The sequence below is a fragment of the Trachurus trachurus genome (genome assembly GCF_905171665.1).
Source record: "Trachurus trachurus genome assembly, chromosome: 1".
Classification (NCBI taxonomy): Eukaryota; Metazoa; Chordata; class Actinopteri; order Carangiformes; family Carangidae; genus Trachurus; species Trachurus trachurus.
This window is the reverse complement of record NC_139891.1, coordinates 24,880,374-24,908,123: the sequence shown is the minus strand read 5'-3', so window position 1 is coordinate 24,908,123 and position 27,750 is coordinate 24,880,374. Positions and strand designations below refer to the sequence as shown.

Sequence of the window (27,750 nt, the reverse complement as noted above, 5' to 3'; positions counted from 1 at the left end):
CTGCTTCACGTGCACACGGAGACCCACTGACGCTAAAGCACTGTGTGAAAGCTCAGGTGAGCTGCTGGGGTTGATGGTACACACACACACACACATTTAGATGTTTACAAGTTTTGCGTTGACGTTTGCTAATTTCAACCATTCGGCATGATTTACAGTAGTATTTACTAACTGTGCAATTCTGACACTTTCAGATTTTCATTTTGCAAATTTGCAAAATGAAAATTGTCATGGTCCCTATCTGTGTTGAATATTTGAATTGTCATCTTTCATACTTATATATTTTTTATTCATATATTATATAGTTAAAGAATGTATTTTATATTTTATTACCTTACTTGATATCCTCTATTCTCTGCTATTACCAGTTTATATCCATTAGTAAGGGAGTAACTGTAACTTAATTTAATTCTCCCCAGTGGAGCGACAAAGCGATAGTTACTGGTAACAGTATAATGAGTATAAGTCCAATCACCGAGTACTTAAAAGCAATTTTAATTAGATTTTCTTTGACAGAGATCAGAAGAAGGCTACTATACTGATAGCCGGAGGGAAATTGTTTAGTTACATATAGCTCCATTTGAAATATTTCAATATAAAATGAATACAAATAATAATAGTCTACAGTGCCCATATTAAACATATAAATTATACTCTCTCAGTAATAAACATATACATAATTAATAATTACATGAATTGTACACATGAATTCAAGTATCAAGCATCAGCTGTAGCATTGTTGAATAACAGAGAAATAATGATGGTAAGTCAGCTGTAACATGAACAGTAAATGTGACTTTTATTAGGCAACAAAGGTAAAATGCCTCGAACAGGGGCCCAAAAAACATCAGAGGCCCTGGGTCTATGCACAGTGGGCCCCCTGCTGAGACATTTCAGATGCTGGTGTTTACTTACAGTTGCCCAATAATAAATAATAATAACTTAAATGTATATAGGCTAGTGCCTTTCAAGAAACTCAAGGTCGCTTTACAGAAAAATAACTAAATAAAATAAAATAAAAGAATAAAGGAGTGAACTAAATGACTAATTTGGAAAGTCCATGGAAAAAAGGTGAGTCTTTTCACCTCAGAGAGAGAGAGAGAGAGAGAGAGAGAGCTGAACAGGTGACACAGATGCGCCTGGCGAGCACGCGCGTTCTTCCGTTCTTTTTTTTTCCTTCTTCGTGCACGCGAGATTAGGCTGCTCGCACTGAGCGCGCGACCGGAGAGAGTGAGGACACCGAGAGACCGCGAGCACATCCTCCTCGGCCGCTGGTCCGCTGTGCAGAGCTGCGTCCGGGCGAAGGGAAGAAGAGGAGGAAGAAGAGGATGATGATGATGATGGTAAAGAAGAAGATGACGATGAAGATGATGTCTGTGAAGAGTCCGCGCGGGGACACCAGAAGGAGCTAACGGGGGGACTCGAACCGTCGACCGTCGGATGTGGAGTTGTAAAGTTTCTCGGTCGGTTGTTGCAGAGCCGAGGGGATAAGCCGCCGCCGCCGCCGCCGAGAGGGACAGGTGTCCTCTGGCGTCAACAGCCCGTCTCCCCCCTCTGCCTTCTCCATCCATCCCCCTCCCCTCGGAGTTTATCTGCCCTTCATTTTATCACTTGTTGGGTTAATTTTTCCTTCTTTGCAGCCTATCACTTTACTTTTGTTTTGTTTTTTGGGTGGGGGGTCAAAGCTGGACTTTTCTGAGCCATGTTGTGGACACGGTGGGTGGTCCTGCTGCTCTGCTGCTGGGGGGCCACAAGCGGCGAGCAGCAGCAGCAGGATGAGAGGGCTGGAGGAGCCCCGGGGGGCGGGGGGCTGCAGCGGGCGGACCCCCGCAGACAGCGCTCCCCTCCGCCGGTGGAGCCCCTGGACTTTGGGTTTGTACCGGCAGCGGTTTATGACACCCACGCTTACTACGAGCCCGGGGCCATAGGGATCCTCTTCCACGTAGTGCACGCGTTTCTTTACGTTGTTCAACCCAACAACTTCCCCAAAGGTGAGACCGCCCCCCCTACACCCCCCTTCTCTTTCTCCTCCATCCCTCAACTCTGGGTCTGTTCACTGCAAAAACTCACAATCTTACTAAGAATATTTGTCTTGTTCTTAGTCAAAATGTCATTTCTAGTCAAAACAAATCTCATTATACTTAAAATAAGACTCATCACATTAAAAGGTAGCTTGTTTTTAGACACTTTTTACTTCTTTCAAGCCTATTTTCACTTGAAATAAGTAGAAGAATCTGGTAGTGGAGCAAGTTTTTCTTTCTTATTACAAGCACAAAAATCTTGCTTTCACTGGCAGATTTTTCTACTTGTTTCAAGTGAAAATTAGTTTGAAACAAGTGAAAATGATCTAAAAACAAGTTAAGTTTTAGGTGATGAGTCTTATTTTAAGTGGAAAGAGATTAGTTTTGACTAGAAATTTGACATTTTGACAAGAAATAAGACAGTATTCTTAGACAGAGACTGTTAGACAGTTTTTGCAGTGTTTCTCCTTCTTCTTCACAAGTTCCCTCTCTCACAATGAGCCACAGACTTGTATCTCTTACAAATTGTCATTACATCATCACTAAATGCTAATTCAACTTGTTTGTGTTTGTAGCTCCAACAGTTACAGTTATAGTCTGAGCCACCAATTGTACTGTATTTATTGACCTAAATTTCATCTTTATTTATGCAGTGTACTGTAGTAGTGGTTTTAACCATAAAGTGATCCCAGGGAATTTAGATAAGATCACAAGAAAGATAGGCCTACTGGTAGCATAAGATACAATAAGACAGAGCTTAATTAATCCTTTGGGAGGTGGTGCCACTCATCCTCAATGTGAGTGTAGGAAATGAATATAATTAATTAGTAATAGAAAAAAATGAGGGAATATAAATAATATAGCCTAGATGTATGAATAGAGTATAGGGAGCTGCACAGTACAACTGAATCTAGAGGCAAAACGTCTTTCTAGACAAATACAAGTCCAGTTGCCTACGATTCAATTTGAGAGAGAGAGAGAGAGAGAGAACAATGACCTGGATGAATGAGAATATTCATAGACATACAACTGAAGGTATTACATGCAATGAAAAACACAGCTGCAGTATGATTGTGTGAAGCAAAGTATAGAGATCAATCTGTGTTATGGTGTAGTATAGAAATAAGAAGTATGGATATGTTATACAGTCTGGGGTGGATTACACTGCAAGTAGAAGATGTGATAAAACAGTGGATTGAATTTAGGTGTGTTGTGAAATACCGAACTTAATATTGTCTCATCTCCAGGCCTCTAAAAGTTGTATAAAATTAATCAATCTGAGCAGGCAGATGATTTCTTTGGACATGAACTGCTCACAGGTCATACAGTATAACCTGTGTCGATAACCCACGGGTAGATTTGATTTGAAGGCATCACAACACAAGCCATAAACGTTGATTACACCTGACTCCACCCACATCATGCGTAACATCATCTGACAGACTTGTTGTTGTTGATGTTGTGCATCTTAAAATACTTTACAAAGTCCAAAACACTGAGAAGCTCAGCAGCTGTACTGACGACACAGAGTATCTCTATTCCCTCTCTGAGAGTAGATGTGTACTAAAGTGGCGCCTCCAATTAAAATCCCGCTGGATCAGAAGATCATGTGTGCACGTCGTGCGTGTACGTGTTGAGTCCATAAACCAATATTATGAGCAGCAGATTAATGGGATCAATTGCTGTCATAGCTCATAAGTGATCCTCTCTGCCGGGCTCACGCTGTAACATTACTGGGATGGTTTAAAGTTGATCGGTTCTGTCACATGATCAATACATACAGGATGAATGTTGCCCCCTATAACTCCCCACCCCCCATGCTATAGTATAGTAACCCAGTGATGGATGTATGGAACTGGACGTGACGAAAAACGGTTTGTTTGTGTGTGTGTGTGTGTCTGTACAACTATGAGTGGTCACGTTGGAGGATGACACAGTGCAATAGGATTGAAGGGTTTTAAGTTGCTGCCATTTTGGTGTCCAGGGTTAGAGCCGCTGGCTGGGTAATCAATTAGCAGATCAGCGATTAGAAGAGGCTTTCTCAGTCACCTGCATCACTGCATAATACCTTAATCCACTGGGCCATATGCTGCTGCTGTCAGGGACTGTCCCGTATGATTCACTATCACAACCACACACACGCACAGGTAGAGAGACCACCTGGACGCTGTCGTCCCACATCATATGTCACATGGGTACAAAACCGTGCATGTTGTTCATGCACACACACATACACACACACACACACACATACAAGATACCTGTTGTTACCTATTATTATCTGCAACCGCAGCTGCTGAAGGCACGAACTGCCAGGTTCCTCTGAGCCTGAGGTAAATAATACGCCAGTTTCCAGGTGCTAACAACAGAGGCAAACAAATATATTAAAAACTACTAGTTTGAATATCTTTTGTATGAAGTCATTAATCTGTGAATTCAAAACCCGACATTTTCAATATTCAAACAATGCGAGCATGTCTAAAAGAGTCAAAGTGGTTTTTACTTAAAGCAGAAGTAAGCGATCCGGTCGCTTTAGCTAACTTTTTGTCAGCCGATGGAGTTAGCAGCCCCCGCCTTCGTCATGGATTTATTGGTCCTCGTCCCTACGTTACCACATTCACGCGCATCCCTTGGCTGCACACACAGCCCTTCATGCCGTTCTCTCTCCTCATTGGATAAAGCTTGTAGGATACAAGGAAGTATACAAGAAGTTTTCTCCTCGGCTTACAGCAGAGCAGAGTGACTGACAGACCCGTGTTTCGGTCCAAACACTCTATATAAGTGATTGCTGTCAGAAGATATAACTATTTAAGACTTATATTAACACAAATATTCCGCTTACTTCTGCTTTAAAAACTCTAAAAGCTGAAGTTGCTTTTTAACTTTAAAATCGGAGATCAAAGTTTGTTATGTCTTTGTATTTACAGTTTTTACACAAACAAACTGAATCATAAACCTGTTGTAAATAACCCGCAGTCATAATTTGAGCTAATTTGATCTTCAAACTGCAGTTACAAAGAGATTATTATTATATAGAAACTCCTGTATGTGGTTAGATTAATGTAGCCTAATGCAAAAAAAAAAACACAAAACAAAAACAAGAGTCCTTTGATTATGAGCACCATTTCACTTGTGTCCTTCAACTTATTTCTTCTGTAACATGTTGCCCATGTAGGTGAACTTTTATTTCATAGACTATTAGTATAATGTCTTGGATGCCATTTCCAAAAATTTGGATGATCTATTTGCAGCTGGAGGCTCTAGGACGACATGGTGAAAATGAAAAGTTGCACTTTGAACCCCACTGTACATGTAATAATCTCATTAAGTTTAACAGAGTCTGTAATAGTTACAATATGTAGCCAGGTTACTACATTAACACCTATAATATATATATTTTTAGATTTATCCCATTCCTTAAAATATGCGGATGGATTATTTCTGTCATACACTTTTCTTCACCATAATCAAATTTCACCTGTGCACCTATGAATTTAACGATGCAATGAACAGTGGTTATTCTTATTTTCTTTTATAAAAACAAAACCATAATCCATTGTTTTTTGTATTTGTGCTCTTAAAGTGTGATTTACTTTTCCTACCTAATGCCACCATCCAACAGCAAAAGTGGGGAATAAATAAATAAATAAATGATGCTCCATCGTCCCAGTCAGCATCTGTGGAAAACAAATGTAAACTGCTCAAAAAGGCCACACAGGCTTTTCAGTGAGAGCGGTGTAGAAACACTGTGGTGTTCCTGACATGCTTTGTGTCTCTCGCTCCTCCAGTTGAATAGAAACAGACAGAGGACTGTGAGCTACACATACTCCACTGAGTTCAGGTTTTCTCAGTGGTAGTTAAGTCATTCAAGTGGTGTTGGGACTGTGTTGCTGGTCCATGGTTGTGGTTAGAGCTTAAGTCAGGTTATTGTTAGCTGGTGGAAAGGTGACAGGTTGAGGTTAGGTGTAGTACAGTAGGTCCACGGTTGAGTTGAGGTGAAGGTGGGTCGACGTGAGGGAGAGTGAGGACAGGCAGCTGATTGGTTGATGCTTTCAGATCAGTTGGATTCTCTGAGGTTCAGTCTTAATAAAAAGTTTTAGTATTGCGCTGCTGCAAATTCATGTTATATGTTTAATGTTGTAGATGTTCCCTGCAGGTTTAGAGCTGTTCACATCTTAATGGTTTCAGATAATGAAAAAGATTTCCTGTTGGTGTACAACGGGACATCGCTGCTTCATGACCAGTGATGTGTCCCATGTCGTTACGACTCATTGTGAAGGTTGACTTTAAAGTGAAGACGCATTTTTGGGCTCGGTCACTGTGTGTGTGTGTATGTGTGTGTGGAGTCTGGGTCTTCTTATCCCTCTGATAACACACAGGGTAGATTAGAGGATTAGCATCCGCAGGGCCAATGCTACCACGGCGCTGCTACCACTGCTACAGATGGCATTGTCACACACACACACACACACTGAAAGTGGGTCATAGTCCTGGTGTTTGTCTGTTTGCCTTAATTACTGTGATTGGAAGTAGACAGGCTGTTCATCAGGAAGCAAGTGTCTTAAATCAGATCACACTCACATTAGTTGTCTCATATAAAGACATTTAAGAAAAGCATGCGGCAGAAGCTTCTCCCTTAAAACTCTGCAATAAAACTTACACATCATTATCTTACATTATGACACCTTCTGCTATTAACACACTCCTGTTTATGTGCAGTGTCACCCATCAAGTAGGTATAAAATATATTTTTTTTACCTCTTCTCATGAAATGATTGTGATAATGTAATTTATTCTTGATAGATAAAGTGTATATCTTCTCAAAACTGGTAACTGGGACTGAGTATGTAATCATTGTACCTGGTCAAAGGTGATTACTGATAGGAATAAAAAGAGGAATGTGTCTAAAAACCTAAATTATTACAACTTTATGGGCAACAGTGTGTATTAGACAAAAAAAAAAGGCTGGCCTGTCTCTTGTGGATCCAACATTATTAGTTGATTAATTGATTAGTATATTAAAAAACAGGGCAAGAATTGATCATTTTAAATAAAAAATGTTACGAGTTTTAGGGCTTCTAGCTTCTCAAATTTGAATATTTGGTGCTTTTTTTAAGCTTTTAAACTGAATATCTTTTCATTTTTAACTGGTGGAATGAACACTTGTCAATTTGTCCTCCAGGGAGGTATGATGCATCTTTTCTGATATGTCATACTCTAAACTCTTCCGTCATCTAAAAATGTCATTTCTTCCTACTTGAGGAGTTCACTGTAAAAAGGAAAAAGACGTTCCACGTAATCCTCTTAGTTGTTTTGCTCAGCTCAAAGTGGTCAGTGTAACTTTCTTTAGCTTCTGCAGCCATGGAAATACATACAGTACTTACAGTCTTGTGTAATACAGCCAAACACACTGTGCAGCTGGTCGTATTTAAAGTAACATAAGCACTAACAGAACTGTGCTTTGGCAAACCTGAAATGACTCATGTCGTAATGCGACAACACCACACAACCCACAGCTTCACTTCCCGTTAACGTTGAGGCAGGTGATGAAAACTGAGCCAAAGAAGGAGTGACCCTGTGTTTTTAGACTCTCTGAGAAACAATCCCTATTTATAACAGTGTTAAACTTGGTTCAACCAAGTCACATAATAAAGAAACAGCAGGTGTCAAATTCATTAAATAGTGGATAGTTCCACCACTTTGATTGGATGTTATATATTTCTCGCTTCATGTAAGTGTCTGCTGTCCAGGATGCAGGAAAGACAACTAAACGTGCATGCTGTCTCTTTTGTTTAAGGAAATATAGAAGCATCGATAACTTGAAGTGCAGCTTTGTGGGTCTGTAAAGAAAAATAGCAAGAATGAGTGGGAGTGTAGCTAAGTCTATTTTTGACAACTTTTGTATAGTAACCCTGCTTTGCTTTATGAAAGATTGGTGGTTTTTTAAAAGAAGAGAAGATATTTGTCGTACAATAGGTCTTTAGTTTAATTTCGTCTGTAGTTGCATCCACTATTGAAATCCACAATTAATGATGTCATGGGTTGGATGGCGAGGCCTAACCCTAACCTAATGTAAAAAGCAGCGTAGATGGTGGTCAGGTTGTGTAAAGCCCTCCAGTCCACACCTTCCCTCAGTAATCTCCCACAGCCGGTCAGTGTAGAGGATTGTGCTCGCCTATATTTACACATAACGGTAAGAGGGTTGTAGGTCTGACTTATTTATCACAGCAGCTAAGAAGCAGCAGCGTTTTCTGGCTTCTTGCCGATGTTTTGAGTCTCACCGTGTACATGTGTACGCTCATCGAGTGTGCGCGCTTCATTTTTTTCAACCAGGTTTTTCTTTTTTTTAATCCTTGAAAGAGTTATGAGACACATAAAATGTCCGTTAACAATCGGTAATACATGATAAGTACATTTTTTATTACAAAAAAATCCATCGGAACGAACAGAAAACATGAAAATGTCACTTTCTCACCGTTTTCTAAAGGGAAATCCTATATTTTTTCACTAAATCAATCACTTACTCCCTCTAATTGTTGCACTATACACTTGAGTTCATGTCGACTGGTGGTCTGTTCATCCGTTCAGGTCTAATTCTGATAGTTGCACCCCACCCCCACCACCTTTCCTTTCCTTTCCTTTCCTTTCGTTTGGTGTAGCTATAGCTCCTATACTGGGTCACTGAACTAAGCTGTCTAAGCTTAACTGCCCTCATGGCTAATGCTAACTAAGTAGCTGAGCACCAACAGGTGGTATCAGATGTGGTAATGGTGCTGCATCTGCAGAGTTCAGGGTTAGATGCCTTCACCCGACGTGACAGTCTGACAGCTTCTCCAGTCCAACCAGATTTATTCACAGTCGCAGGCAGGTGCAATGATGGAAGAAAAGTAACAAGTAAGGCAAACATCTTCTCAGGAGAAGAAGAAGATGGTGTCACAGTAAGAGGATTATCCATTCAGTCACAAATGATACTCAAACTAACACGTCCTTTTCCTTTTCCTCCAGAAAGACTCTCACAGTCCGTCAGAGGGCTCACACAACCTCCCGTCATTCAACTCAATCCAACAAAACGCATACAAATCACTCACAGTATCATGTAGTGGACTGTGTATACTAAGCTAATTATTTAAGTACCATGAATCCATATGCAAAGGAAAGCTTAAACAGATATGTTGTTTTGTAAGAAATTAACAATTTTGATCCAACATTTGTATAAAAACCTCTCATTACAGCTCCTCAGATGTGAATATTTGCTGCTGCTCTTTATCATTATCCATTGAAACCGAACACCATCAGAATAATTGAATAAACAAGGAAATGAGTTTCAGATTAATCAGTAATGAAAATAATTGTTGGTGTCTGGCTGCCTTGTAGGAGATGTAGAGAGAGAGAGAGAGAGAGAGAGAGAGAGAGAGAGAGGATGAATGAAAGTTTATTCTACATAGTAGGCTATCCTATAGACTTTAGTATTAGTACTGAAATCCACTTCATTTAAAAGTGAGAAAAGATTTAGTAGCATTTAATGTACAAGCTCACATCACCTGAGACCAGCAGGTGTGGAAACAGAAGGTAGGATGTCTGGTTCAGTGTGTGTGTGTCTGAGTGTGTGTGCAGCAGCTGTGTCAGCATTTGCATGCTAAACTGGCCTCCATCTGCCTGTCATGTGCAGTGGCAGCCACTCTACCAACCTGAGCAGACTCACTATGTGGCTCCATTAACACTCCCTAAGAACTAGAAATTAAAATGTAAACAGTTTTTTTTGTCACAGCGACGTCTCGCTCCGTGTATCGCGTGTGGACACAAAACAGTTGTCAAATTTTTCAAAAAGTAGAGCTGCAGAATGAATTTGAATACAACCAAGACTGGCAAGAGCCATATCCAAATCACAGGAGATGCATTGACAAAGTTAAATGTGTCACATTGTTGTGCATTGTCCTTGTTCTGCTGCTGCTGCTGCTGCAGAGACGCTCCAATCTACAAATTATATTCTCCAGATGTGAAGTGACGTATTTGTTTGCTTTGAGACAAAACAAAAGGAAATTAAATTAAAAAAAATTGATAATTCCAACTGAAATCGCAATATCGTCTAAAATATTCACATCATATAGTCATCATATAGCCCTACGTACTTATATCTGTGTGCAATGTGCATGCATGTATTCCCGTTAGTGTGAGTGTGTGTGAGGAGGAATAGGTGCTCACCTGCTGACTAACAGTCGGGGTGAGTCACCGTCCAGGTAGGCTTAGTGCTGGATGACCTATATAAACACACGGACAGCTGGACTGAGCTGCAGCGCTCGCTGGCAATACTACACCCAAACACACAGCTGTTCAATATATGAGGAAATACAGTCGCAATACTGTCCTCGGAAATTAAAAATGATTCCACATAATCTGTGTTGTCTCGTCGTGAATACATAAATGGATTTTTTCATTGCCCGTCAGATGTTAACCGGAAGTCGGTCTGTCTGTCTGTCTGTGACGCCTACGTTCAGCTGTGAAACACTGTTGCATAATGAATTTTTTTTTTTTAGTGTCTGCAAACTGAAATGTTTGTGTATTTACATACTAACCTACACATTTGTGTCTTCATTTTTTTTTCCAGATCTAATTGTCAGAGTCATTCAGCAAAACATGGGGGGAATCAAAATGGAGAATTGGAGAAAGGTACGTTTTTTTAAATGATGATTAAGATGAAGTTACAGCGTGATGTAATCGTACTGTGTCCATCTAACACTGGTGAATGAACCTATACTGACATTTAAAGTGAAGCCTGTCATTTAACACCTGTGAAATATAATGTCTTTTGAAATTTTGAAGAATGAAATGCACCTAGAAATTAAATTTGGGACATTTTAAAACCCCTTAGTGTGTCCCATTTAAAAGACAAACCTGTTATCACAGTAATAAATCACTTTAACACGCTACATAACACGCATGTGACAGTACTAGGAACCACAGTGTGGTTGTGTCATGACATAATACCAGGAGGACTATTTTGAATTTCATGTACCCATTTTTACCCTTTTCCATGATGTTGCATTCAGGCACCTCTTTAGAAATTGGAATTACTCCACCTTGTAATCTCTTGGCTGTCACACTGACCTTGATGTGTTTATCTTTGTTTTTCTGTTGCTGTGGCTTCGTGTGTCACTGTTTGTGTGTGTATCTGTGTGTTTATGTGTGTTTGCTGCATGTGCTTTGGTGTTACAGCCAGAAAACGTTGTCCTGTTGCTACAGGTAAACTCATCACTCATCCCTCTGCTCTACATTTTTTCGCTCACACCACAATTGCAAAATGATTATAGTATTGATTAATGATTATAATACTGATCGGATGAATCTTGCTGCCCCCTCCAGTGGATCTACTATGAGGCTGGATTCCTCATATGTGGGACCATCGGCGTTGTGTTCGTGATCCTCACGCCCATCATCGGCTTGTTTTTCTGTGTGTGTCGCTGCTGTGACAACTGTGGAGGGGAGATGCACCAGAGGCAGAGGAAGAACACCGACTGTCAGAGAGGTTTCTACACCGCCACGCTCATCGCCACCTCCATCTTCATCATGTGAGTCTCCTCCGATCTCCCTGATGATAAATGATGAGTCTGCTGCTCTCACCATTTACTGTCTGGGACAACTGGTGAGCTGTTAGAAAGTGTGAGTTAGCGTCTGCTGTACCTGTAGTGGTCTCATTCATCTGCAACAGAGAAAAGGAAAATAATAAATATACACATCTTTTCATGCATGAGTGTATTTTTTTTGGATGTACAGTAGAAAGAGCAGCTGGACACCAAACTATACTGACCGTGTGTGTTCTGGACTTTAACTCAATCCAACACTGAAATCTATTCTGAACACACACAGATATTTTACTGTCTAAACAATCAGTCACTACAGTTGTACAGTAATCCTCTCCTCCTGAGGATAAAACTAAAACAGCAAAAGTAGCTTTGGTCACATGAGCAAATCTGTTACTTAATTAAAGCAGAAGTAAGCGATCCGGTCGTTTTTGGCTAACTTCTTGTCAGCCGATGGAGTTAGCAGCCCCCGCCCTCGTCATGGATCTATTGGTCCTCGTCCCTACGTCACCACATTCACGCACATCCCTTGGCTGCACACACAGAGAGGACCGCCCCTTTGTGCCGTTCTCTCTCCTCATTGGATAAAGGTTGTAGGATACAAGGAAAGTTTTCTCCTGGGCTTACAGCAGAGCAGAGTGACTGACAGACCCGTGTTTCAGACCAAACACTCTATATAAGTGATTGCTGTCGGAAGATATAACTATTTAAGACTTATATTAACACAAATATTCTGCTTACTTCTGCTTTAAAGGAACAAAAAAATAGTTATAAGGAGAGTTGTGTTTGCAAAGCTGTTAAAATAAGTAATGAAGGGTTGTTTTACAGTATATTACTGCAGTTGAAATTGCTATAAAGGCTGCTTTTAGAAGTTTTATATTACTTGTTAGAATATAAACGACTGTAGAAATATCATATAGAAAAGAAATCATAAATCACACACAAATTATTCATACATTCAAGAGTACTGTACATCTTTTACATCTCTTTAAAGTATTGTTTATGTGTACAATATCCAAACACACATACACACTCATACTGAGTGGGACATGCATGCCTTGTCCCTGCTCAGTGCAGTAGACAGGTGTACGGTCGGAGGAATACGACCTGAACTGTGCAGGACAGTTAGTTGTTACTGATATCACTTGGCTGACTGTGAGTGGCCTCTCTGTCTGAATGAATGCTTTCACATCACAGACAGACACACAAGCTCTATCACACACAAATGCAAAAGAAAAAAGACACACACATACAGTCAGGACATCTGAGGCACTTTGCAGTATCATCAGGTCAGGGTTTGCCATTATGATTTTTTTTTTCCTGCTTTCTGTTTCTCCCCTCGATGGTTTTTGTCTTTCTGTTCTCAGCCTGTTTTGAAAAACTCACTTTGCTTTTAGGGTTTCCACTGTGAAAGGGCACAGGTATCTGAAACACAACAGGTTTTTTCCAAATGTAATAATGATTATTCAGCCAAAATGTAATAATAACTAATATAAAAATCCATCATCAGCCTGTCACTGTCACAGCCTACAGACTTAATTCAACTGACAGTTTTTATCACAGTATTGAATGCACATGATATCTGGGTCGATGTTAGTGGTGAATCCAGAAATAAAACACCGTCTGTCGTTCCTTTTCCTCATTAAATCATACTCAGTTACAGAATTAAAGCTTATTGAATAATTTAAAGTTTTAGATGTCAGTAACTCTGCATGATGAACGTTCACTGATTGTGAGTCTCATGTGAGTCTCGTACCTCACCTGGTAACAGAGATGTGGATCAAAAACTTTGAAGGATTGAAAGACAGATCATCTTTGGTTTCTTGCTGCCAGCATCTGGATCAGCCCTATTTCTTCTTCTTTCTTTTTTTTAAGGGCGCTTCTGTCGTTCACTTTATCACCATCCTTTGTTATAAAAAGAGATCGACATGGAGAGAAAGCTGCTGAATTGAACTGTCTTCTTTCATCATCCAAACTTTTAGATATTGACATGATAAAAAATAAAAAACAGACTCCACCAGTTCTCGCTGACAAATGTTACTCTCTAATTAATCCTCATCATTTGTCCCTTGTAAAAGATTCTGGTGCACGGCTCCACACTAACTTTTTTTCCTAGGAGCACAGTGGCCTCTAAATTTAGGGCTACACACCGTAAATCGATTTGCAAAGCAAATATTCACATTTCCCTTTAATTTATGACCCTCACACACATTGGCCTGCCACCTCTAATGACAGATACCAGATTGTTTGAGTCACCCTTTCCATGTTTCACCAGTGTTAAAAATAAAACAGCAAATTTACTGATTGCACATGCACAAGTAGATTAAACATTTACTTGCATTGTCTCAAATTTTATTCCCACCTAGGGGCAGCCTGGAGCCCTGTGGTGGCTCCTCAGTGACTTACAGCTAGAAACCCCTCTGTGTGTAGTCATGCTGCCCTCTGCTGGTGAATAATGGTCATGGTCACATTTTACTGAAGCCCCCCCTCCTGTGTTTGTGTATGTTTCAGTGTGGGGGTACTTATTGCATATGCTGCAAACCATAATGTCAGCACCCACATCAAGAGCACACGCCGGCTCATCAATACCAACATGAGGGACCTGAGGACATTTGCCAACAACACACCGGAGGTAAAGCACAGATGCAAACTCCCCCCAACACACACACACACACATACACACAAAACTAAAACCAGACAACTCATTATTACGGTAACTTATATTAGTGTGAAAGTGTCAGATTGAAACATAGTTCGTTTGTTTTGTTTATTTTAATGTAAGACTGACAGATTATTTCAGTACAAGTATGTAGTGAGTGAGGGGCAGGCAATATAAGATTTAACTTCTCCCTGCCCCTTTCTGACCATGGAATAAGAAAGTATTGTGTTTTGGTATATTTATTTGGGAAAAGTCGTGCAATTACCTTGGTTGGAACAAATAAAGAAAAAAATATATGTATATATACATTATTATGTGTTTTTTCTATTGCAGCAAATCGATTACCTGACAGGCCAGTACACCACGGCAAAGAACAAAGTCCTGTCAGACCTCGACAGTAAGTTTAAAACCCAGACTGTTTACACACTAGTATCTGTCTCTGTATTAACAAAGCAGTTTTATAAATGCAGTGTTGCCGTGAAACTGCTCTGATCGCTCTGTCGCTCCTGACAGACATCGGGCCGTTGCTGGGTGGGAGGATCCACAGTCAGCTGGAGAAAGAGGTGGTGCCGTCACTGGACACGGCCCTGCGCATGGCAGGAGGTAACACTCACTTTGCATCAGCTTTCACCATAACCTCCTGTTGTGCTCACACAGCTGACACAGCGCCTCCTGTTCCTGTTTCTGAATAGCTTTATGTCATATTTCATCAATTTTCAGACACGATTGGTCTTTATGAAAGACACAGATAGTTTAAAATGTTATTATAAACACCCGTGAATGTCATACAGTTGTAACAAACCTAATAAAGTCTATAGAAAATGAAACAAACGCATCGCAATAGCATATTCAGGTAAAATTGCTGTTAATTTTATTTCTTTGTTTTTTAATTCATTTTCCTAAAAAAAAAATGTGTCGATTTACATCTGGAGAATACGATTTGTCGGCCGGGGCATCATCTTTTGCCCATATTGATGATATTTTCATTCATTTTACACAGCAATATATCTACTTTAAACATGATTTTTTGTGTATTGTTGCTTCACCTATTAGGCATTGCTTGTACATGCAGCTTCCTCTCTTGTGGGCTTCTTGCTGCAGAATCCTGAATCCATTTCCTCACCATTTTTTAAACTTTCTTTTCCCCTCACCTTCTACTGTATCCCCCCTACATTTCTTTTTTTTTTTTTTTTATCTAAAGCAAAAGTTGAGAATGCCATCAAAGGTAAATCAGAGCTGATGTGGATTCAGTGGTGCAGTGCTCGTGACTTTGTGTTTGTGTTAGAAACAGATGCTGATCCTGAACCAGCCACTATTTCACCCTGTAAACAGGCCGTTGCTGTGGGTTATTGATCTGTGGTTGGTGTGATCTGTGTTATTGTAATTATATTGACAGTTTGGTGATGTATGTGGTCATTGGACAACACAAAACAACACAGTGTTGTGGATTATTTTGGCTAAAAGGTATAGTTTTTCCATCCTTTCTCTGTTGTTTTGCAGCCATGCGGGAGACCAAAGAGGCTCTGGAGAACGTCAGCTCCTCTCTGGAGGTCCTTCAGGACGGGACGGGGAAACTTCAGGCCAGTCTGTCGGGGGAGCGGGCCTCTCTGTCCAACACCCTGTCCGACCCCGCCTGCACGAACGGAGCCGTGTCTCACACCTGCAACACCATCCGATCCACGCTGTCCCAGCTGGGAGTCAACGCAGACTTCTCTAAGGTACCAGTGAATTTAAAAAAAAAACCTACAAAAGAAAAAAAAAACGAATGCAAATCAGCAGCAGCATTCTCCATTTTTACCTTCTTGCTTTGTCTTTGTGTGGCTTTCAGCTCTCAGATGTCAGTCCAGCCTTGGCCAATGTCAACACGGTCCTGAAAACAGATCTAAGCAACATTGTACAAAAGGTGAGTCGCTGTCTCCTGGTCAGACGGAGGAGTTTGTAAAGTCTTACAGATACTAACTCAAGATGATTGACATAAAACTGTACTTTTCTCACATTTTGGCTGAATCCTTGGTCTGAAATCACAATGTTGGCAGACAGGAGTTATTAATATCCTGTACAGATCACATGTCAATACCAGGTGTAATTAGAGCCTCAGGTTCACTCACCACTTTCATCCTGAACATACATTTGTTCAAAAACATTTTTTTCTTAATCATCTTTTCTTTATTTCTTTCCTCCTTGCAGGGTTACTCGTCCTTTAATGACACACCAAAACTGGTCAAAGAGCAAACTAAAAACATTGTCTCAGGTACATAAAGTATACGTATGTGTGTATTTAGTTTCGGTTAAACATTCTGTTTCCACCTCTTCTGTACAAACAAGTTGAGATTAAGCTTGTAGTATCTTCACTTTTATATTCTGTCTCTGTCTCATCTTCCCCTGCACACTCGTGGATGATGAAATCACAGCTCTTCCTCGTAAGTCTGTTTTGTCTGTTTTCACTCTACTCTGTGACACTTCTTCTCCTCCTCCTTTTCTCAATCTTGTTATCTCTGACGTGACAGCCCTTCTTGCTAATATAGGGGGTAGAAAAATGCATAAATGCTTTTCCTTTTCTGACTTTTTACTTGGCCTTTTCATTTTTATGTGCATAGGAGTAAAAGGCATGCTGGATAAGATTGGCGCAGAAATCATTGGCTTCTCCAAGATGTTCCCAGTGGAACCTTCTCTGGCCAATTTCACCATTTTCCTCAACCAGGGACAGAAGAACATTGAGTCTTTTTACCCACAGGTGGACCAGATGGATTTCTACAGGTTTGTGCATGTGGTTTCATTTTCTTTTTTCTTTTTTTTAACTGTGTACACATCATAATCAAATTGTGGGAACAAAATTCAGTCACAGTATAGCAGCAAGAATTTGTCTTCCACAAAATTAACTATTTCCTTGATGAACGTAAAGCGAATTATCTGCTGATCCCTAAAAACTGTAATCGTTTTGACTCTTTATGGAGAAACAGAGCTTAAACACACAATATATTAGTGTATTAATCATCAGGTGGACAGAAACCTGACTCCATATATTGTTGAAGTATTTTTAATTGGTCCTGCCGTCTTCAAATGGCCAAAAAAAATCAGTAATTGCAGGTGAAAGATTAGTAATGAAGTTGTTAGGGTAAAGTTCCTGGAAACTGATATGATTCAATACAGTGTCCTCGCAACTTATAGTAATTGTGTGTGTGTGTGTGTGTGTGTGTGTGTGTGTGTGTGTGTGTGTGTGTGTGTGTGTGTGTGTGTGTGTGCCACAGGTGGATCGGTTGTGTCGTTGTGCTTTGCATGGCCGTCTTGGTCCTGGCCTTCAACGTCCTCGGGCTGCTGTGTGGCACCTGCGGCTACGACAAGCAGGCCTCACCAACAACCAGGGGATGCCTTTCAAACACCGGCGGCAACCTGCTAATGGCGTACGTTACCCCGGCAACAGTGTAATCCAACTAAATGGAGAGAAAGGATCTACACGTTTAAGATGAGATAAGATCAGATTTGACACAGCTGTGATTTTCCTGCCATGACAAACAAAACCTTCTCATGTCTAAATAATATAATCATATATAATAGCATTATTATAAGTGTATACAATGTTGGTCAAATCCAAAGAATAATAGATGGTTAAATGTTTTATTTAATGAGAGAGACAGTGTCAACGGTCAAACTAGTCACTGTCACATTTGAATTGTATAGTAAAACTTTACATTAACTATTAGAGGCTAATTTCATTTGATATAAAGGTCCAAATCAATAAGTGTACTCTCCCTCAAGTCACACATTTTACTGTCTTTGTAGCTTTTTCCCAGCTTTTTCAGTGAGAACGTGTCCTTGTCTTTGCACATACTTTAGAGCCTGATTATTGTTTAAATAAAGCTAAATAAGCAGTGATAATAAGGTGAGTGATGTTTCTGTGTGAGTAACATCTCCCACACTGTGTCTCTTGCTCTTCCAGAGGGGTGGGCTTCTCTTTTATCTTTGCCTGGGTGCTGATGGCCATCGTGACCACCCTGTTTGTTGTTGGTGGCAACGTGGAGAAGCTGATCTGTGAGCCTCTGGCTAACCGACAGCTATTCAAGGTACTGAACACAAACTCTCCTCCTTCCTGAAGCGTCTTATTTTCACTCTCCTCTCTGCCTCTCTCTGTGTTTGTATTGGAGAGAGGTTTATCTGAGCAGGATAGTCTTACATAAGAGACAACACTGCAGCTCTGTGCTGATGAATGAATGTATATGTGTGTGTGTGTGTCTATGTGTGTTTAGATTATAGACACACCGTTCATGGTTCATCCAGAGAAGAGGAACTTCCTTCCTGGGATGCTGTTTCAGAATCCGAACATTGACTTGACTTTGGGAGGCATGTACAGGTAAGATACAACACATACTGTACACTATGATCAGGCGTGATCAGATCACATGACGTCCTCAAAGCGCCATAAAAACGAAACTAGTTCACCTGGAGCGCTGCCGTCAAATTCACTTGAAAGTGCGGATTTGAAACTCTCTCCAAGTTTTTATTTTAGTTTGATAGACCACGTAAAACTGGAGATATGATAGTTTTAATGATGAAATTGATGCGATGGGATGCATTTCTTTCCATATATTCGGAAAAAAATCAGCTGATACTATACGTGATGAATATACCAGAGATGTCTGACATAGACCGGGGGAGGGTATATACATTTTTTCAATTCAGATTTGATTATTTCTGTGTATCTTTGGCCTCACTGTGTTCATAAAGTACTAAAGAAGAAGTGCTAAAAGTGAAAAAAATAATTGTCAGATGATCATATGGATGAAGTTCTGCTGAAAAAAAAAGATACCAAGCATGGGCATGTTAAACTTTTTTTTAATGTGGTATATATATAAAGGCAAAATCAAAAGTATTCAAAAACAGTCAAAATAGGCCCAGACCCATTATAACCCTATAATGGACAAATTGGTTCAAATTGATTGTCTACATTTGTTTAGGTTTTTATGAACACAAGGACATTCAGAGTTATGAACAAGCTGCTTTTGTCTTGCAGGGAGTGCTATGAGAACAACGGCCTGTATCATGCTCTGCAGCTGGAGACCATGTTCAACATCAACACCTTCCTCAACAGAACTGTGGTAAGTGGGTGATTCTTCAGGAGCCCGACTCTGGACCACAATGTCCCTCTTTACATGTGCGTATATATAGTAATATACTGTATGTGTGTTTGGCCACAGTACAACAAGGATCTGGCCAAAGTGCTGGAGAGTGTGCAGGTCGATTTGCAGGGCATCACACTGCTGGAGCAGACCGGCAGAGACAGCCTCATCAACTTCGCCAACTCTGGAGTCGGACAGATCGACTATGAGGCGTACCTGGCCGAGGTAATCTGTGTGTGTGTGCACATTTTATCAGTACACCTTAAAACTTCCAACAAAACTACAACTTAGATAACAACACCATAATCCAAACTGAAGCCTATATTAAACTATGAAGAAAGTGAATGTCAAAGTGAAAGATGTACAGCAGCATGTGTTCATCTTGATTCATCTTTGTTTTAGGTGAATAAGGGAGTCACACTCGTGGATCTCCTGTCCTTCTCCACTGACCTGGAGGCTCAGGCTGACCAGCTGGTAGGTCTCACCATTACTGCACTGAAGGAGTTGTGTTACGAACTACACAGAAGACGAGAGTTTTGATTTTGAATGTGTAAGAAACAGGTGTATACACTGATCTGATTGGTTTGAGTGGGAAGACGAGAATCAGACACAGCAACATCCCTCACTGCAGCTGTCCAGACTCTTGGTGCCACGACATGAACAGAGGGATGATTATGTTAGGAAGTAAAGAATAATAAATCACTGAGTTAATATTCATCACTCAATCCTGAACACTCCATGTTTGTGTGTTTGCTTACAGCCGCGTGGCGCTCTGGAGAACGCACTCAAAGGACACGCCAGCAGCATCAGACAGATCCACAGAGATCAGGTGGTGCCCTTGGAGCAAGCAATGGTAATCACCTCTCCCACAAACACAAACACAAACACTACCATACCAACAACTACACTCCGCACAAGCAAATTCACCTCCACTCACACCGTTCTATTACTGACATAACATAAAGTTTGTGTTTATAAAACTCCTGTTACAGCAGGAACAACAGAAGTATCTGTATGAGAAATAACTGTAGAATAATATATGATATAATAATGTATAATAGAATACTAAATTAAAGCAGAAGTAAGCGATATATTTGTGTTAATATAAGTCTTAAATAGTTATATCTTTCGACAGCAATCACTTACATAGAGTGTTTGGTCTGAAACACGGGTCTGTCAGTCACTCTGCTCTGCTCTGAGCCGAGGAGAAAACTTTTCTCGTATCCTACAAGTTTTATCCAATGAGGAGAGAGAACAGCATGAAGGGCTGTGTGTGCAGGCAAGGGATGCGCGTGAATGTGGTGACATAGGGACGAGGACCAATAGATCCATGACGAGGGCGGGGGCTGCTAACTCCATCGGCTGACAAGAAGTTATGGTGCGTTCAAGGCAACGCGTAACTCGTGTTTTTCCGACCTGTGAAGTGGTACCAGTTCGATCTGGTACGAGTTCACGGGTCGGAAGTTACGAGTGGCCGTTATAGTGACTTTCACAGGTAAAACAGGTCGGAAAAACACGAGTGGGTTGCCTGGAACGCTACAAAGTCGTATGTCGTGACTTGAAGCTGTAATTTACGGTTTCAAAAGCCTGCCTGGAACGCAGCATTACCCAAAACGACCGGATCGCTTACTTCTGCTTTAATATCACATGAATTACATTTGAAAATGTATTTGTTTGCTCATCCCCTCAATGTTCCTTCTTCTTTCTCTCCTTTTCCTCCATTTCTTTCATAAAATGGTGACAGAAATATGTCAGAGCGCGGGTAAGCCGCTGTTTGTGGCACGGCACAGTGACAGTGTTTGTCCCGTGTTTGTTTGCCGTAGCAACGTGGTTTGTACGTGTTGTGACAGTGGTGGCGTGACGTGACAGAGTGTTTCGTAATTGGCCTCTCAGACATTTGAACGCGTGTTTGTTTGTTTGTTTGACTGACCGTCCGGGTTGTTTGTGTTTGTTGTCCTCTCTCACAGAGCACCCTGAGCCAGAGCATCAAACAGCTGCAGAGGACGTCCAACGACCTGCCGGTGAGAAAACACAAACAAAACCAGTGGTGTTATAACACAGACACGTGCACACATAAAAAAACTGAAATGATTTTATTTCTCTCTCAGGTCAAGGTCACCAACATCCTGAGTGCCATCGATGCAGCAGAGTACCTCATCACTCATAACGCCTCCCATGTGGTGAAGCAGGTACAAGACTTTAAGACACATAAACTCCCATGTCAGCTTTGTAATATATATATATATACTATATGATATGTTAATAGTTTGGTAACATAACACTGTGCATATAAGTTGTAATTAAGTCATCTTGAATAATGTTCTTACTTGTTTGAGCAAATAACTTCACATCACCCCAATCCTCGCTCTCCTTCATTGGCTCACTGTCTCCTTTAGAACTGATTTAAAGAGGAACTATGCAGGATTCTTACCTTAATTAACCGGCTTCGGAGTAAATGTGATGGTTAAATAAATGGCTTGTAACTTGTTATGAGGGAGAGTGGAGGCTCTCTGCCTTCCACCGAGCATCTCTTGGCCGAACACCAACTTTGCAAGATCAGCGCCGCCCCAGCTCTCGTCTCTGACGCACCGCGACACAAACGCACCCTGTAACCCATAATCTCTTGTTTACGACAGATAAGACGACACAAATATACACATCGTAACACGTATACGATATATAACGTTATCCGCCGCTCCATGGATTGCTTTCTCGCCAGCTTTGTTAAAAAACAAATGCACATGGCCGGGAGGAGGGTTAGCAAAACAGCGGATAATCTGTCATCTGTCATTTTATCATCTCAGTATATTTACTTTCTTTACACTGAAGCTCATTAACAATGAAGCACACTGTTTGTCTTTTCGTCTGTAACTCTACCTAGTTCCTCTTCTGTTTTGACTGGTGCTACTTTTGATTTGTTACCTAGTAGATCACATTTCTTAACTTTTATTCCTCTGTTGGTTTCTAGGAGACAAGGGCCTACACTGTGAGCTTGGTGGGATACTTCAAACAGTACACAGACTGGGTGAAAAGCTCTGTGAGTATTCTCCCAGTTTTCACCGTCTCTTCGAAGGTCATGGGTCAATGTCGGGTCGTCTGCTCATTGCTCAGTTCTGACTTTACATCTGATGTTAATCACGCGGACACTGTTGTTTACATTCATGGTTTTTATGTTTATGAACATGCTGAGAAACTCATTCATGTTTTTTTTTTCAAGCTGATTTTTCTGCTGTCAGACTTTTAATGAAAGTAAATTGGCTTCTAAATGTTTCCCAATGTAAAACGGGGGAACACCCCCACCATGAAATATTAGAGGGGCGAAAAACATACCTGTTCAATTTAGTTGTTTTTTTTATATACTGTATAATTTTTGGGGGCTTTTATACCTTTAATTGATAGGACAGTCAGAGAGAGACAGGAAATGGGGAGACAGAGAGGGGGAATTTAGCTCATATTTGCTTTTATTACATCATATAAAAACATGCTGAATATTTTCCCTTTTTGTTGTGATGTGAATAGTTTTGACTCTTTTTCTCTTTTATGATTTTCAAACCATTTGTATATGAAAAGAGCTGCATAAATAAACTTTATTTTACATTTATAGACTTTATTACTATGTGTGTATTCTCTTCTCCAGCTGACATCAGAGGTGGCGCAGTGTAAACCCATCAGTAACCTTGTGGACAGCATGGAGATCGTAGCGTGCAGCTTCATAATGGATTCAGTGGTAAGAAGTGCTATCAGTGTGTGTGTGTGTGTGTGTGTGTGAGGCTGCTGAGGTGTACTGATGAATTTCATAGCTGCACATACTGTACATGTTCCCTATATGTGTCAGGATTTTAACTAAAAATATAAACGGCTCTTTGACGCTCTGAGGGAGCTCTGGGTTTCTGCAACCACACGTATGAGAACAGTATGTCCTCCTCACGCCTCCGACACACTCACCCACACTGTGATGGGACAGAGTCTGTTTTAAAGGCAAGGCTGGGACTCTCAGGCACATAGGTTCTTTGCTGTCTTTGCCCACGGCCCTGAGGAATTGTAAAAGTTTAATATTTACTTATCTGCTATACATGTGAGTTTGTGAGACGTTAATGAGCCCAAACAAACCACAGACTGTGAGCAATATAAACAGGAATTCATATATCAGGGCTCCAGCAGCTCCTACAGCGCTGCATATGTTTGTATTTATATGTCCTGCCCTGCTTTATAGCGCTTGTCCATGTGCACGTGTGTTGTGTGTCCTTGTGTGAGTTGTTGCTGCTGTAACTGTATGACTGTATTATTTATTTTTTCAGTCCACAGATTAAACCATATCTATGTCAATATGTCAGGCAACTGAAACGCAATTAAAAGCTGTTTTCAATCATTTTTGAAGCAAAGACGCCAAAGACTCATTGCTTTATTCTTGATGGGATCTTAAACTACAGCATTTAGGACGATTTGAGTCTCTCAGAGCTGTGGAAAAATTATAGGGTTTTTTTTCCATTGAAGACATTTTATAGTCTAAACTGTACCTGTGAATCCCTACATCTCTTGTTTGAAAGGTCCAATACACGTTGGGTTTATTGTTTAAAGGGATAGTTCAAAATTTTGGCAAATTGGCCCATTGCCATAATCCCTATAGTCATAGCAGTAGGTTTGTTGTTTTCAAGGCAAATGCAGAGACTGCTTGCCGAAAAACTGCCCCGACAGTAACACACATCAGCAGTTTTGCATGAATTTACCTCGAAAACAACTCTGTCTCGTAACGTTCCGTTATTATCTCATAGTGTGGTGAATGTGCAGGTCACAACTTGTCCACGAGAGCATTTTGGAGTTGTTGGATTGTGTATTTGATGAGTTTGATGTGGGAAACCAAGAAATCCCATTAGCCTCCGTAGCGTAGCTCTGAGCAGCTCACGGCTCTGCTCCGCCGTTCTAAAAATAGCTTGCACCGACAATTAAAGGTAACTAACCTACTGCTAAGACTGTAGCGATTATGACAATGGGCCAATTTGCCAAAATGTTGAACTATCCCTTTAAAGTATCTGTTTGAAAGACGAATGCAGTATCACAGGTGAATGTGTCGATAATTGTGTTCATGTGTTTCTCAGAACACGTTCTGGTTTGGTCTGGGAGGCTGCTGCATCCTCCTGATTCCCAGTATCGTCTTCTCCATCAAACTGGCCAAGTATTACAGAAGGATGGACACAGAGGACGTCTTTGAGGAGTGAGTTCAGACGACACACACACATATGCAGATTTAGGATTGAGACCGAGATCGTTCTTTAGATTTTCTCCTCGTCTCTCTAAGTCTTTTCTGTTGTAGATAGATCAAAACAAAATTAACGAATCCTTCTCTTCTCTCTTTCCCTCTGTCGTTACTCTCTTCATGTTTTTCCGTCTTGTTATTTCCGCTCTGTCCAGCTCCTCTTACCCGTGGCTTGTTGCACTTTGAAGTTTGTCTGCTCTTCATGCTCATCCTCGTTCACATACCTACTCTTTTTTGTTTTTTTCTGGTATGGGATACTTCATCTCTGGATCTCCTCTTTCGTCTCCTTCTCTTCATCAGAAACCACGAGCACAGTCTCGTGTGTCTTTGCATGGATCCTTGTTTCTTCGTTTTCCCTCACGTCACTTCCTCGACTTTTTTTTTCCCCCCTCCGTGGAGAGTGACGCTCGCCATCCCACTCTCTTTCTCACCTGTCCTCCCTCGCTCTTGTGTTGCAGTTTGGGTAATTCAGGTAATCATGGTGAACAGGTGCGCGATATCCATGGAAACCTCTCTGTGGTCAGGTACGAGCTGTGTGCCCAACCGGCCTTGACTTGCATGCCGAGGTATTAATTGGTGGAGGGATATTTGTCAACAGACAGAGCAAAATGTGCTGAATGAGATTTTTCCAACGACACTGAACTTATAAACGACTCCCCATGTGTGTGTGTGTATGTATGTATGTATGTACTGTATGTGTGTGTGTGTGTGTGTGTGTGTGTGTGCGTACAGTAGCTCCCCCTATTGCGACACTCTGACCCGGTTCCCTCGGGCCTCTGCTCCTCCAAGCTACGACTGGTGACCCACAGGAACACTCTCCCAGTTGAAGAGGTATCGATTATTAATCAATGTGTCGCCATCTACTAACTGAAGAATCCATCTAACAACCACCAGCCATTCAATCATCGTCACTAGTCTGACTTTACGCAGGAGGCCGTGAGTGATGTTTCGCCATCTGTTCCTCCTCTTCAACCTTCAACATCCATCACTGCTGCTTCTTTTAACAAGCAGCTGGACTCATCTAGAACAAAGCACTCATGCTGATTTCATCATCCGCATATCCATCAGACTCTCTGTCTGTGAAGATTTCACCATATTTCACATTTGTCGTGTTTTATTTTTTATAAGAATATAAATTGATCACCTCAACTATTTCTCAAAATTCCTGGATCCTAGATTTTCAATAAATTACAAAAAAGAAAAAACATGAATGAATTGAAAGTGCAAAAAAAAAAAAAAAACCTGATCTGTGCCTTTTGATTAAGAAAATTGTATGGGTGGCTCTACTATAACCTCTATATAAATTCAGAGCTGTGGCCCTGAAATAAACCTTTCATGAAGATACATAGTTTTAACAGTATAATTGCACCATTATTCCTTGCAGCTATTTGAGATCTATGGTCAGTGATGTTGTAAATAGTGTATTATGAAATTGTATCGGATGATGTCATGGTTTGTGACCAAAAATGTCAGCCGCTGAACCAAAAGGCAACATAACATGGGCAGATGAGTTGATTTTATTTTCTCTTTTTCTGCAGCGGACAAGAGAGCTGGAACTGAGCTTTTCCTTATGGTAAATTTATACTATTTTTTTTTCTACTGAAATAGTACAAAAGAAAATCCACTGCAGGACAGAGTGCAGTTCATTTCTGACATGGCCTCTCTCTTTTCTCCAGGACCACTGGACCTTCTGTCTTTCCTATACTCAGATCTTTTAACACGACCAAGGACAAAAGGGAAGAGAAGGACGAACCTCCCTGTTAACCATTAACCCTTCGAGCCATTCGACAAAGACCTCTGATGCCAGCCAACTGTAATTTATCTCATACAGCCCAGTCTCCAGTCAGCAGCAGCACCACAGCAGTCCTTCTAGTGTATCACGCTGTACTTTCTCAGATATTCTTCCTGCATAGTTAGTTTTACACCTAGAGGATGAATTTGTATTTACACCATCAGTTTTAACTTGGTCACACAAGTGTACATTTTTTACACTTTCAAAACTTTTGAAAGTTTTATATTTTTGTTAAAGTTTGTTTTATAACATGTACGTAGATTTTTTTTTTTTTTTTTTTCGTAGGAGTAGCTGTTTTTTTTTTGTTTTTTTTCCTTCTTTTCTTTGCTTGGTGAATATTTGTAAAGTAGCTTGCATCATTTTGTCTACAGGTTTGCACTGACCAGGTAGACGTTCAAGGAATAGTTTGACATTTTGGAGAACACTCTTCTCTGCTTTGTTGCCAAGAGTTTGATTAGAAGATGCTGCTCTCACATCTGTATGTTTATTAACAGCAGCTGGTTATCTTAGCTTAGCATAAAGTACCAATGTGTCCAATGTTGCCATCCACAGAGTTGTGACATAAGCATGGCTAAAGCGTAAGTTTGTGGTTGAACAGTTTTGGTTTTGCATAATAAAGAAACAAGATGGAAGGTGTAGATTAGTGGGATTTAATTACCCCCCCAAAGTCTGCGTAAACAGTCTTGGTGCTAAGCTCAGCTACAAATCCCTGTAGCTTCATGCACATACGAAGGTGCTGTCGATCTTTTAGTTAACTCTTGGCAAGAATACAAAAAAAGAGTATTTCACAAAATGTTGAATTATTCCTCAAATCTTTGAGACATGAAGAGATTAGTCCAGAGTGTATCCTGGTTCACACCACTGCATGAGGCAAAGTGTGTCAAGCTATTCAACACACATACTGTACACACACACACATACATAAGCTACAAACATGTTACCCTAACAAGGTTTTAAGACAGCTAACAAACAAAATATTGTGTCTTAGGCACTTCTTGCCAGACCATTAGTGAGGGCCTAGCTGCTTGTGTTGTCAGAGGTTACGTTTTTTTTTGTTTTGTTTTGTTTCTTCCTCGCTATCCAGTGGTTTGAGAAATAAAACTCCCAGAAGCCTCTGTATCTCTTAATCAAATGGAGGAACACACACATAAACACACACACACACACACACATTAAAATCCAACAGGGGTTTGTGGTAAGGGCGTAAATCTGTGAATAAAAACTTCCGTCCACTAAGTGTCTCTGCTTTGTTTTTTTTCCTCCATAAACACAGGAATCATTAACTGCTGTTGTCTGACACACCAAAGCAAAAATATACAGTACACCCCCACC

The 27,750-nt window shown here is 40.6% G+C and overlaps 1 protein-coding gene across 6 annotated transcripts; it reads left to right on the top strand.

The window, feature by feature from the left end:
* Window positions 1-1,238: 1,238 nt before the first annotated feature.
* On the top strand, window positions 1,239-27,647 carry prom1b (prominin 1 b). Of its 6 annotated transcripts, XM_083972190.1 has the most exons (27): window positions 1,239-1,991; window positions 10,627-10,688; window positions 11,235-11,261; window positions 11,382-11,587; window positions 14,111-14,231; window positions 14,592-14,655; window positions 14,772-14,861; window positions 15,759-15,976; window positions 16,087-16,161; window positions 16,446-16,509; window positions 16,856-17,015; window positions 17,507-17,659; window positions 18,196-18,319; window positions 18,503-18,606; window positions 19,267-19,351; window positions 19,451-19,597; window positions 19,775-19,846; window positions 20,133-20,225; window positions 21,340-21,393; window positions 21,481-21,561; window positions 22,341-22,409; window positions 23,010-23,099; window positions 24,469-24,584; window positions 25,085-25,150; window positions 25,359-25,457; window positions 26,165-26,199; window positions 26,303-27,647. In XM_083972190.1, exons 1-25 carry the CDS (start codon window positions 1,703-1,705, stop codon window positions 25,426-25,428), a joined length of 2,700 nt encoding a protein of 899 aa, XP_083828316.1. In that variant the 5' UTR covers window positions 1,239-1,702; the 3' UTR covers window positions 25,429-25,457; window positions 26,165-26,199; window positions 26,303-27,647. The 6 variants fall into 6 exon arrangements, with proteins under 6 accessions (XP_083828316.1, XP_083828318.1, XP_083828317.1 ...); XM_083972192.1 differs by lacking the exon at window positions 25,085-25,150 and having other exon boundaries at window positions 25,362-25,457; XM_083972191.1 differs by lacking the exon at window positions 25,085-25,150.
* The last annotated feature ends 103 nt before the right edge of the window (window positions 27,648-27,750 follow it).

Bases quoted from the DNA above. Each gene is read 5' to 3' on its own strand.
- prom1b (XM_083972190.1), top strand. From the start codon at position 1,703: ATGTTGTGGACACGGTGGGTGGTCCTGCTGCTCTGCTGCTGGGGGGCC. The intron at 10,689-11,234 runs GTACGTTTTTTT...TTGGTGTTACAG, and splicing joins AAATGGAGAATTGGAGAAAG to CCAGAAAACGTTGTCCTGTT. The intron at 16,510-16,855 runs GTACATAAAGTA...TTATGTGCATAG, and splicing joins AACTAAAAACATTGTCTCAG to GAGTAAAAGGCATGCTGGAT.